This window comes from Cetorhinus maximus, chromosome 18, assembly GCF_964194155.1.
Source record: "Cetorhinus maximus chromosome 18, sCetMax3.hap1.1, whole genome shotgun sequence".
Taxonomy (NCBI): Eukaryota; Metazoa; Chordata; class Chondrichthyes; order Lamniformes; family Cetorhinidae; genus Cetorhinus; species Cetorhinus maximus.
The window spans coordinates 50,553,975-50,566,475 of NC_135896.1; the positions used below are offsets into that span (position 1 = coordinate 50,553,975).

A 12,501-nucleotide genomic window follows, 5' to 3' on the forward strand; every position below is an offset into this window, starting at 1 on the left:
TGTTTCTCTCTCCACAGATGCTGCCTGACCTGAGTATTTCAAGCATTTTCTGTTTTTATTTCAGATTTCCAGCATCTGCAGTATTTTGCTTTTGTGCAGTGAACTGATGTTGATCACGTAGCTGCTGAGGAAATGCTGATGCTTGGGCCAGTGCAGTTGGAAAGTATTATACTCTATATCTAGTGTATATCTGTCTTGATTGTGTTGTACAGACCCAGAATTGCTGCTGAAGCTCCTTTTCTTGAGTTATAAGAATTTCTATTTACCCATTATAGGCTCCAGAGACCCTTGGTTTAACTGGGTTAAAAAATTGAGGAGGATGGTTACATTTTGAGATTAATCCTGTATAATTCTAATAAAGTGGATTAATGCTGAAAAGGGTTAGTATTGAATTTTCACCCCTCTTAGTGACATTCTGATTTCCATTTAATGTGACCTTTTCAGTGAGGGGAGATCAAATATTTTGAAACCAGAGTTGTTGTTGATCATGTCCACTGAATCTGGTTGTGGGAGCAAGAAGGCACAATATGCTGCTGAACTGCAAATAGGAGTCATCTCCAAGGAATTTGCATGTCAGTCAAATACCCAAGGCTGCTTTGCCTTTTTTGTTAAACACCTGTAGACCTCTTTTATTCTTTCATGGGATCCGGGTGTTGCTGGCTAAGCCAGTATCAGTTGCCCATCCTTAATTACCCTTAAGGTGGTGTTGAGCTGCCTCCTTGAACCACTAGTCCATGTGGTGTAGGTACATCCACAGTGCTATTAGGGAGGGAGTTGCAACATTTTAACCCAGTGACTGTGAAAGAATGATGATATAGTACCAAGTCATGATGGTATGTGGCTTTGAGGGGAACTTGCAGGTGGTGCTGTTCCCATGTATATGCTGCCCTTGTCCTTTTAACTGGTAGAGGTCGTGGGTTTGGAAGGTGCTGTCAGAGGAGACTGAGTTCCTGCGCTGCATCATGTACATGGTACACACTGCAGCCACTGTGTCAGTGGTAGAGGAAGTGAACATTTAAGGGGGTGGATAGGATGCCAGTCATGCAGGTTGCTTTGTCCTGCATGGTGTTGAATATCTTGGATGTTGTTGGAGCTGCACTCATTCAGCCAAGTGGAGAGTATTCCATCACTCTCCTGACTTGCGCATGTAGAGTTGGGGAATCAGGAGTGGAGTTACTTGCTGCAGAACCCCAAGCCTCTGACCTTTTGTAGCCACAGTATTTACACAGCTGGTCGAGTTCAGTTATTGGTTAATGGTAGCCCCAGTATGTTGATTGTGGGAGATTCAGTGATGGTAATGCTATTGATTGTCAAAGTGAAATGGTTAGATTCTCTCTCACTGCAGATGATCATTGCCTGGCACTTGTGTTCTATATATGTTGCTTGCCACTTATCAGCCTAAGCCTGAATGTTGTCTAGGTCTTGCTGCATATTGACACTGATTGCTTCGGTATCTGAGGAATCGTGAATGATACTGAACATGGTACAATCATCAGCGAATATCCCCACTTCTGATCTTATGGAGAGGAGGTAGTAGCTGCAAATGGTTGGACCTAGGCCACTACCCTGAGGAACTCCTGAAGCAATGTCCTGGGACTGAGATGATTAACCTCCCACAACCATCTTTCTTCATGCTAGGTATGACCCCAGCCAGTGGAGACTTTTCCCTGTAATTCCCATTGACTTCAGCCTTGCAAGGGCTCCTTGATGCCACACTGTGTCAAATGCTACTTTAATCTCAAGGGCAGTCACTCTCCCCTCATATGTCCTTTCTGATCTTATGTCTACACAATATTTAAAAATCAAATAATTGCCAGTCGATTATACAGGATATTCCTGTCCCGAAATGCTGTTTTGTTTCCCTTGCTGAAGAATTTGATTTACTGAGTATATGTCCATCACATTTGCTGATAAGGTACTTTGCTATCCTTAGTATTATCAGTACTCAGCCTAATTTTATTGAACTTGATAGTGTAAATTGTCTACAAAAATGCATCTAAGCATTGATGTAAACTTTTAAGATTCTTGGATCTATTAGCTTGCATTAATTAGGAATGTGGTGTTTGTCATTTAATATTTTTGTCCACACCAGCCAGCATTTGCAGCAAGATAGATGGGGGACAACTTCTTCCCCTCTGCTTATGACACCCTGAAAACAGCTATAAAGTGTCATGCTCCCTCTCTGCGTGAAAGTTTATGACCTTTTTGTTTCTTTATAGCTACATGACAGCCATCAAACACTAAAATTACTAACATGAATGGGCCTCCCAGTCGCACCATTTATTGGTTCTGTATCTTGTGCATTCTGACTTGCAGTTGATATTTCATTTTGGAGGTCAAAGTTACTTTTCAGGTGTACTGATGAAATGACTGTACTCTTTGTTACTATTTTGTTTTCCAGGCACAAATCTGGTGAAGAAAGCAATTTATGCCATGGTAGAAGGCGACTGTGATGAGGTACAAAATGCTGCATCTTCTGTAAAGTCATATTTGGATTTCTTAATTTCACTTGCACTGTACTTTTATGTTATTAGCTTTGTATTGCTTTTATATTCCTCTCCTCTATGGATATTCACTGCTCCCTGACTCCCTCCTGCAGCTGATCTTGCGATTGACTCCTGACTTTATCATTGATAATCCTTGATCAGAAGTGAGGGTCTCTTTCTCTGTCCTTCCCTGCTCCCCACCAGGGGCATAGACTTGCATACATAAGATTCGCCCATTTTTTCCTGAAGTTGAGGTGGCTCTGTACTCTAGGTTGTTTTGTCGAACTAAGAGCTAGTAAAATTCAGGAGTCAGGTTAAATTACAGTAGAGCATTCAAATGTCGAGAACAACGACAGGAACTCTTCATTGCATTCATCGTCTTGACCGAAGCAGTTGACTTGGTAAATCACGAGGCTCTGTGGATTGTACTCCAAAGATTTGCATGTCTAAGAAACTTCTTCACAGCCCTGCAGTTGCTTCAGGATGATATGACTGCAACTGTCTTGAATGGGAGATCTGAAACACGGCTTCAAAATCCAGACTGGGGTCAAGCAAGGTTGTGAGATAGCCTCCATACTATTGACAATTTACCTGATAATGGCTATTCGTGTCATCAAAGAGTAACTGCCTTCTGGTATCAGTATTAATTACTGCCTAGATGGAAGACTCTTAACTTCAGTCACCTCTGTACCAAAACTAAACTGACTGCCATAGACATAAATGATCTGCAACTTGCGGCTGACTACTATGTCATTGCCCACTCCGCACATAGATTTGCAGGCCACTCTCAATCTCTTCAATCCTGCATACAAGAAACTCAACCTGTCCTTGAATGTTGTCAAAACAAAACTCATATAGCCATCCTTGGTCAACCAAATATTCCACCTCCCATATGTGTTGAAGGAGAGCCTCTGGAATATGGTGAGCACTTCTCATACCTTGGCAGCCACCTCTCTCAAAAGGCCACCATTGACAGGAGATCCAACACCGGATCAGCTGCACCAGCTCAGCCTTCTACAAGCTATGGCAGAGAATGTTCGACACCAAAGATCTTCGCAAGTCAACGAAAGTCCTAATGTTTCGAGCAGTTGTCGTCACCACACTTCTGTACTGCAGGGAGATCTGGACTGGGTGTCAGCCCACAAGTATGTTAGAGAAATTCCATTGACAATGCCTCTACTGCATCAGATTCAATGGGAGGACCGTCAAATAAGCACCAGTGACCTTCTTGAAGCCAGCTCCACAAGCATTCAGGCAAACCTCCTGCAAAATCAACTTTGATGGACTAGATGCTGTGTCTGAATAGCTGAAAACCGTCTCCCCCACCAGGTTCTTTTTCTAACTCTCAAATGGCCAACATTCTGGGGGAAACCAAAGGAAATGATTCAAAGACACCTTGAAGATTTCCTTGAAGTGCAGCAACATTGACATTGATCACTGGGAGGGGCTTGCTACCAATCAATCATACAGCTTGTCCATTAAGCTATACCATGCTTTGAGTCCAATGTCTTAATGAGGAGGCAGAGCAGCGGCAGAAGGAAAGGTCCCACTCCTTCATGGGATATCCTGCTCCATGTGCCCAAAAATCTGTGGGTCACATGAAGATCCATGGCAGAAACTCACAACCCTGACTAGAAGTCAACCCCAAATCAATCTATGTCAATGGCTTAGATGAGAGAACCGCATAATGTATCCAAGTTTGCTGATGATACAAAGTTAAAGGGAAGGTAAGCTGTGTGTAGGATGCAAAGAGGCTGTATAACGACATGGACAGATGCAGTGACTGGAAAATAACATGGCAGTTGGAACATAGTGTGGAGTTATCCACTTTGATAGGAAAAATAGGAAAACAATATTTTTCAAATGACGAGACACTGGAAAATGTTGGTATTCAGAGGGACCTGGATGCCCTTGTACACAAAGCATAGCAAGTTAACATGCAGGTACAAGAAACAGTTAGAATAACAAATGACATGTCTGCTTTTATTATAAGGAGATCGGAGTACAAGAGTGGGTAAGTTTTATTGCATTTCCATAGGTCCTTGATGAGACCGCACCTGGAATTCTGTATACAGTTTTGATCTCTTTACCCAAGGAAGAACATGCTTGCCTTGGAAGAGCATGCAATGACGGCTCACTAGACTGATTCCTGTTCCCTAAGAGGAGAGATTGAGTAGACAAGTGTCTCATTGAAATATTAAATTTTTGGACTTGACAAGTTGTAGCTGGGAATATCGTTCCACTGACTGGAATCTCGAAAAAGATATCATAATTTCAGGCTATGGGGAGGTCATTGGGATTGAACTGAGGAGAAACTTCTTTAATCGAAAGGTTGTGAATCTTTGGAATTCTGTACCCCAGACAGCTACAGATGCTCAGTCATTGACTGTACTCAAGACAGAGATCAACAGGCTTATGGATATTAAAGGAATCAAAGGATATAAGTATAGTGCGGGAAGGTGTACTTGAGGTAGTTCAGTTGTGATCTTAATGAATGGTGGGGTAGTCTTGAAGGGCCGAATGACCTCCTACTCTTCCTATTTCTTATGTTATGATATGTTTCACACGAGATTACTGGCAAAAATGAGAGCGATCACAATTCGAGGTAATCTTGCGATATAGATTGTAAATTGGTTGGGAGATAGGAGACATATTAGGTATAAAGGTCACATACTCTGAGGTAAGTGATGTTCCCTAGGGACCTGTACTGGGGCTTCATCTTTTCATAAATATCAATGACTCAAATGAAGGAGTAGAATGTTGTATAATTAAAGCTTGCAAATTATACTAAGTTGGGAAGCATAGTAGCAGTGCAGATGGGAACAAGAAGTTATAATGGGACATAAATCAAATAAGTAGGCAAAACTGGCAATTGGAGGTCAACGTGGGGAAGATTCATGGAAGAAAATAATATTTTCTAAATGGCAAGAAACTAGGAACTATTGAAGTACAAATTTGGGTGTCCGTGTATGCAGATTGCTCAAAGCTAGTGGACCAGTACAAAAAAACAATCGAATTGGCTAATGGAATGTTGGCCATTATCTTAAGGGAGCTGGGATGGGTAGGAGGATATGCTTCAGTTGTATAGTCTTGGTCAGATCACATCGACTATAAAGTTCAGCTCTGAGGACTGCATCTCAGTAAAAGAATAAAGAAAAGAAACACTAGCATTTATATAGTGCCTTTCATGACCACAGGAAATCACCAAGTGCTTTACAACCAATGAAGTACTTTTAAAGTCTACAAACTGTTGTAACTTTTACTGAGATGCAGGAAATATGACACCAATTTACACACAGCAAGCTCTCAAATAGCAATGTGATAGTGAGCAGATAACCTGATTTGAGGGATAAATATTGACCAAACATCAAGGGTAACTTCCTGCTGGAAGGATATATCTGCTTTGGAGTGATGCTGTGCAGATTCGCCAGAATGATATGAAGGCTAAAGAGATTAAATTACGACTTACGGCGCCATAAAATTCACTTGTATTCTTTTGAATATAATGATCTAATCAAAGTGATTAAAGTAATAAAATGAATCAATAGGATAGATGAAGATAAACTATTTCCTCTGTGATTTCAGAAGAAAGGGACATAATCTTAAAATTAAAACTAGATCATTCTTCAGTGAAATTAGGAAGTGTTTCTTTACACAAATGTTTGTAAAAATGTGGAGCTCTTTCCCTCCTCACTGCCCAAAAAAGGCTGCAAAACCTGGGTCAATTGAAACTTTCAAGACTGAACTGAATAGATTTTTGTTAGGTAATGAAACCAAGGCATATAGAGTAAAGGTACACAATGAGGATGAGGTACAGATCAATCATGATCTATAATGGTGGAACAGGTTCGAGAGATGAATGGATAACACCAGTTTATATGTTCTTATGATGAGATTCACAAAAACATTGTTTTGAATTCATGAATCTTTTAATTCCAGAAGAAATCTGAATAATTGACTACCTAAACTGTTATGTTAAAATTTAGTTTAATCAACATCTGTATATACTATATCAAATACAATATCCATTGCTTAATAAAATGCTGACTTGCACATTTGTATTGTTTGTGATGTTTCTAATTTTAAGAGATATAAATAGATAAAATGAACACTGACTATCCTAATTGATTTCTCTCTCTTTTTAAATATAGGTTGTCCTGGAAACTGAGATTACAAACAAATCTGCTCTGAAACTCTATGAAAATCTTGGATTTGTGAGAGACAAAAGGCTGTTCAGATATTACTTAAATGGAGTTGATGCACTGCGTCTTAAACTGTGGCTACGTTAGAGAACTATAAAGAACGAGTTCAAGATGAGTCCTTTTTGCATGCACTGCAATTTTAAAGAATTGCTTTGCAACAGGACTCTTGATTTCCATGCAGCTCTTATCTGTCTGTGTCTCATTGAGTGTCACATACATTTGTTGCACTATGGCATGGCGCAGTTGTGCTAAATAAAAAAGGAATTTTTTTCTTTAAAAATTGTCAAAATATTCATGGATGAATTGTGGTACCAGAAAGATGGAGCAGTTGTTCTGAGATGCATCATTTCAGTGAAGTGTGAGGAAAGAAACAAAGTTGCCTGTCATTTGCAGTAGACGACATCTCAAATGACCTGTTGGTGGAAAATGTTTTGTGGCTTCCAGAAAGCTTGTATGTTGAGATTTCTTCATGGACTGCACCAACATTTCAAACAGAAATTTGCCAGATTAAATACTGAACTCCTCAAAGGGTGTGGATTCTGTTATTCAGATTTTATTTTTCATATTAAATTTTCCAGTTAATAATTCTTGGTACCTCAGTAAATGAAGAAAACACATGTTAGGAGTTTGTATGTGTTTGTGTGTGTGTCTGTGAGAGAGCATAACAACAAAATAACATTGCGCAGCCAGTGCCTGTTTAGATATGCATAAATGTCTCATTCCTAGTTTGAGTGCATGCATTTTTTTTCCTCCAGATATTCTTGCCACAATGCTTTTACCTTTATTCAAACTATGATTTTGATTGGGAGTGACTCCACTTTTTTTTTGATTAGGACTTTTTTTCCCTCGAGCAAAAGCAAAGCTATTAATGCTTTAGGCGATATTTGGTAATTGTTTTAAGAGAAATTGTACTTTTTCTTTTATTTTGGAGAAACATCCAGTAGCTGTTCCTAAAACCCCCTTGTACACAGCTATATTTCGTTGATTCTATATAATGCACCTTTCTGGTTTAAATAGAGGAAATTTTTAAATGGCAGATTGTATGTTTGTATGATTTTAACCAAAAATCTATTCAAATTCTTGGAAGCTGTGACAGGCTGGATGTTTAAAATGATTGAGGCACATTTTATTGTCCAATTAAGTATGCAAGCAGGTTAGCTATAGGATCCTCACCCATCAGGTGCATAAGTTAGCTATTTCTAAAGGAAATTAAATTCCAAGTGCATATTACCCAATTTCAGTTCAATGTCTGTATGCCTTCTGCAGCTGAGCTCTTCTTTCCTTTGGAGCTAATGAATGCTCTCACCCTTGAATACATGAGCTACTTGGGACTGTACTGCTTTACATGGTTCAAAAATCACTTAATCTGCCTTATTTTCTCGAAGGGTGGATGGCCACTGAACAATGGATTTGATACTTTCATCAGTTTACATCAGATGGAGTTGGGAGCAGAGCACACTTCATGGAATAAGTCCTTGGGTTTATGTAAACCAACATGATAACTTTGCCATATGGTTTTATTGGAGTTAAGGGTAGTAAATGAGATTGGGCAACTTTTCAATATCAATAATTATTTCTGTGTTGAATGATTGGACTTCTATTTAGTCAGTAAATGTTGCTGAATTTCACTGCTGCCCCTGCTACTTCTCTCCAAATGAACAAGACAAAACCTACAGGAAAGGGTTAAATGGCAATTGCAATGTTTGTAACTTTGTAAGATGCGGTAAAATAAAGTGAAAAGTGGTTTTAAGAGTCTGAAATTCTGTGGTGAAAGAAAAGATTTTAATATTTTTGATAGATTGTCAATTCATGCCATGTAGGTTATCATACCAATAACCAAGTATTACAATTATTTCACAGGTTAGAGATTTCCTGTTTTATTCCATAAGGATTTTCAAAGGGGAAGTTAAAATGACTGCAAAATCCCAGCTTGTGAAATTATACTTTTTAAATACAATTTCAGGTTTTACTGTAATAACTTATTTTGGGAATGTGACATTTTCCAAATGTGCCCATAGAATAAATTTCTATGTGAAACACTATCTGGTAGCTTTTTATGTAGCAAAAATGTTTGACTATTATTCATAATATAGTAGCCCCTCACTATAAAGCTATGAGGCACAGTTGTCATTTATACACCTGGTTAATGTTTATTGAAAACCATATAAAATCACTCTTCCACTATATAGAACTACTTCAATCAACATTTCTAAATATCCCCAATATACTTAAATTGTAAAGTTTCCAAAGGTGGGAAAGTGGAGGTCTACTGTTTATCAGAGTTTGCCTCTACTGTGTTACTGTTGTACTGTGCAGTATGTAAATGTACTATAAAGTACATTTTTTAATAGCAAATCTTCTACTGAATTTTGATGGCAACAAATAATTCCCACATTTTAACACTATTACATGTTATAATGTTCAATTATGACATTTCTGCACTGTGGAGCTGTTTAAAATCTTAGCCAAAGAAAATATTGTGGATGGAGGTGTATTCACTTGCGCAAAGGAGAGCTTTTTTAAATTTATTGATGCTGTTCAGACCAGAATGTGCAATTATCTCCTAGTAAAGGGGTATTATAAGATGAATCCCACACAGTTATCTCTGGTGTCCCCCAAGGATCTACCTTTGGCCCGCTTCTATTTCTTATCTACATGTTGCCCCTCAGCAATATCATCCAAAAACACTTTCATTTCCACATGTACACTGACACCTAGCTGCACCTCACCACCATCTCTCTCGACTCCTGTCTCTAAAATGTAATACTGCTTGCCTGACATCCGAACAGCAATTCCTCCAATTAAATATTGGGAAGACTGAAGGCATTGTCTTCAGCCCTTGCTGCAAATTCTGTTCCCGAGCGTACGACTTCCCCTCACCCTGGCAAGTGTTTGAGGCTGAATCAGACTGTTTGCAACCTCTGTCATATTTGACACCATATCCTATCTGTAACTAAGACCGCCTATTTCCACCTCCTTAACATTACCTCACTCTATACCTACCTCAATTCTTTTGCTAAAACCCTCATCCATGCCTTTGTTACTTCCAGACCTGATTATTCTACCAGATTCCTGGCTGGCCTTCCACATTTTACTCTCCGTAAACTTGAGGTCTACCCAAATTCTACCCTTGTCCAAAATCGCACCAAATCCCATTCACTCATCACCCTGTACTTGCTGACCTAAACTATGTCTTGGTTAAGCAATGTCTCAATTTTAAAATTCTCACCCTTGTTTTCAAATCTAAATGGCCTGGCCCCTTCCTACTGCTGCAACCTAAAACCCTTGAGATATTGGCATTCCTCTAATTCTGGCCTCTTGAGCATCCCTGATTTTTATCACTCCACCTTTAGTGGCTGTGCCTTCAGTTGTCTACGCCCTAAGCTCTGGAACCCTCGCTTTCCTCATTTTAAGACAACTAGTCTTTTGACCTAAATAGTGCCTTATCTGACTCAGTGTCATGGTTTGTTATATAATGCCTTTATGAAGGGCTTTGGACGTTATGTTAAAGGCACTATGCAAATACTAGTTGTTGAATTAGAATTATTGAATTATACAACACAGGATGAGGCCATTCAGCCCATCATGCATGTGCCAGCTCTTTGGTAGAGCTATCCAACTCTGTCCCACTCTGCTGCTCCTTCCCTATAGCCCTGGAATTTTTTTTCCACTCTGTATATATTCGATTCCTTTTTAAAAGTTACTGTTGAATCTGCTTCCACCACCTTTTCAGGCAATGCATTCCAGACCATAACAATTTGCTGTGTAATTTCTTTTCCACATGATACTTCCTGGTTCCTTTGCCAATCACATTTAATCTGTATCCGATCATGAACATCGCATTCTGATGAAAGGTCATTGACCTGAAACGTTAACTGTTTCTCTTCACAGACACTGTTTGACCTGCTGAGTATCTAGCGTTTTTTTCTTTCATTTTTATTTGCAATTTCCAGCATCTGGAGTAGTTGGCTTTTGTTTTAATCTGCATCCTCATGTTTTTGGCTGCCACGGGAAACAGTTTATCCTTATTTACTTCATCAAAACCCTTCATAATTTTGAGCACCTCTATCAAATCTCCCCATAAATTTCTTGCTTGACGAAAACAACCCCAGTTTTCTAGCCTCTCTACATAATTGAAGTTCTTCATCCCTGGTATCATTTTGGCAAATATCCTTTAAACCTTCTCCAAGGTCTTGACATCCTTAAGTGGGATGCCTAGAATTGAACATCATAATCCAGCTGGGGTTTAACCAATGATTTAGCATAACTTCCTTGCTTTTGAACACACTGCCTCCTTTAAAATTGTACCATGTTTTTTATAATGTCTCTCCTCATCATTATTCCTACCAAACATGTCTCTGCATTAAATTTCATCAGTCATCTGCCTGCCCATTTCCTCAGTCTATCCATGCCCTTCTGAAGTCTGTTACTATCTGCATCACTGCTTGCTACATTTCAAAGTTCTGTGCAAACTTTGAAATTATCCCCTGTATACCCAAATCTATGTCATTAATATGGCAGAAAATGCTGGAAACACTCAGCAGCATCTGTGGAGAGGGGAAACAGTTAACATTTTGAGTCCATATGATTTCTTCAGAGCTCCGACTCGAATCGTTTGTACTTTCCACAGATGCTGACAGAACTGCTGAACTTCTCCAGAATTTTCTGTTTTTATTTCAGATTTCCAGCATCCACAGTATTTTGCTTTTGTTATAATACTGATCCCTGGAGAACATAACTGGTGTTTCCCTTCAGTTTGAAAAACAACTGTTCACCACCACTCTCTGCTTTCTGTCCCTGACTTAATTCATATCTACACAGCTAATATTCCTTTAAGCCTGTGGCGAGTTGACAAGGTATTTGAAGTTAACAGTGACTCTGCTTAAGTGACAAAGTAACTGCCCTCCCTGTTTGCAATGGGGCATTAATTCTTTTATCAAAGTAAACCATTCCTTGACTTTAATGTTCCATTTCTTTCCATTGTGAATTCATACTTTAGAAAGAAGTGGGAAAAGAACTTTGTATATTCACATAAGTAAAAGCTAATCATTTGTGCAGGTCATGTTGTTTACATTTCAGTGGACACTTCTAGTGTAAAACATTGCACATTAAATTTCATAAATTACTAGTGACTACGCTCAATAGTGCTTCAGTCCCTGTAAAGTGCTTTAGGATGCTTGGTGGTCATGAAAAGGTGCTATTTTATCATAATAGTGCAGGAATGTTTGAGAACAGGACAAGAATGAAAGAAATCTGTATTCTTTCACTTCAGATTCATAGTTTAAGAATCCAAGAGGAGAAGTGAGTTTGTGATCCAATAAACAATAAATTGCCAGACTATCAAATGCAAGTTGGTGGGAATATAGGCAAAGAGTTTGATTAGAAATTTGAGATCATTACTTGAAGTGAAACCAGGCCAACTGTTCAGGATTTCAGATAATTAAAACTCCCAAAATAACTATTGGTGTGGGAGCTGAGGTAGCTCAACATAAGTTCTCAATGCCAAAGCGAGAAGACATAGTGTGACTATTTTCTCAGTACATCAGGCTACATGAGGCAGTTCTGGAAGTGGCCAGACTATTGAGGAGGCCTAAGTAACTGAATCTCTGAGTGATAATGAGCACTAATAGCATCTGCTTCTGAGAATTTTCACCAGTAGCTTGTTCATCTCTGAATATAGAAATGCATGTTTGCAGAAAAATACATTGAAGTGAGAATATGAACCAGAAAGAAACACTATGACAAACAGCAGCCTGTACTGATCACCTGTCCTCTGGTTCCTCACGGGTTAGTGATCAAATACAGCTGCAAGT

At 39.0% G+C, this 12,501-nt stretch overlaps 1 protein-coding gene across 2 annotated transcripts in view; it reads left to right on the forward strand.

The window, feature by feature from the left end:
* Positions 1-8,448, forward strand: part of naa30 (N-alpha-acetyltransferase 30, NatC catalytic subunit) — a 36,529-nt gene extending 28,081 nt beyond the window's left edge. Inside the window, exons 3-5 of one of the 2 annotated variants that reach the window (XR_013579479.1) lie at positions 65-1,638; positions 2,402-2,457; positions 6,638-6,714. Coding sequence is in view for 1 of the 2 variants with exons in the window: in XM_078562695.1 (XP_078418821.1) it covers positions 2,402-2,457; positions 6,638-6,775 (194 nt within the window). In the remaining variant the exon portion in view is untranslated. Of the gene's footprint in view, positions 1-64; positions 1,639-2,401; positions 2,458-6,637 lie in introns of both variants that reach the window. The other variant, XM_078562695.1, reaches the window with a different exon arrangement.
* The last annotated feature ends 4,053 nt before the right edge of the window (positions 8,449-12,501 follow it).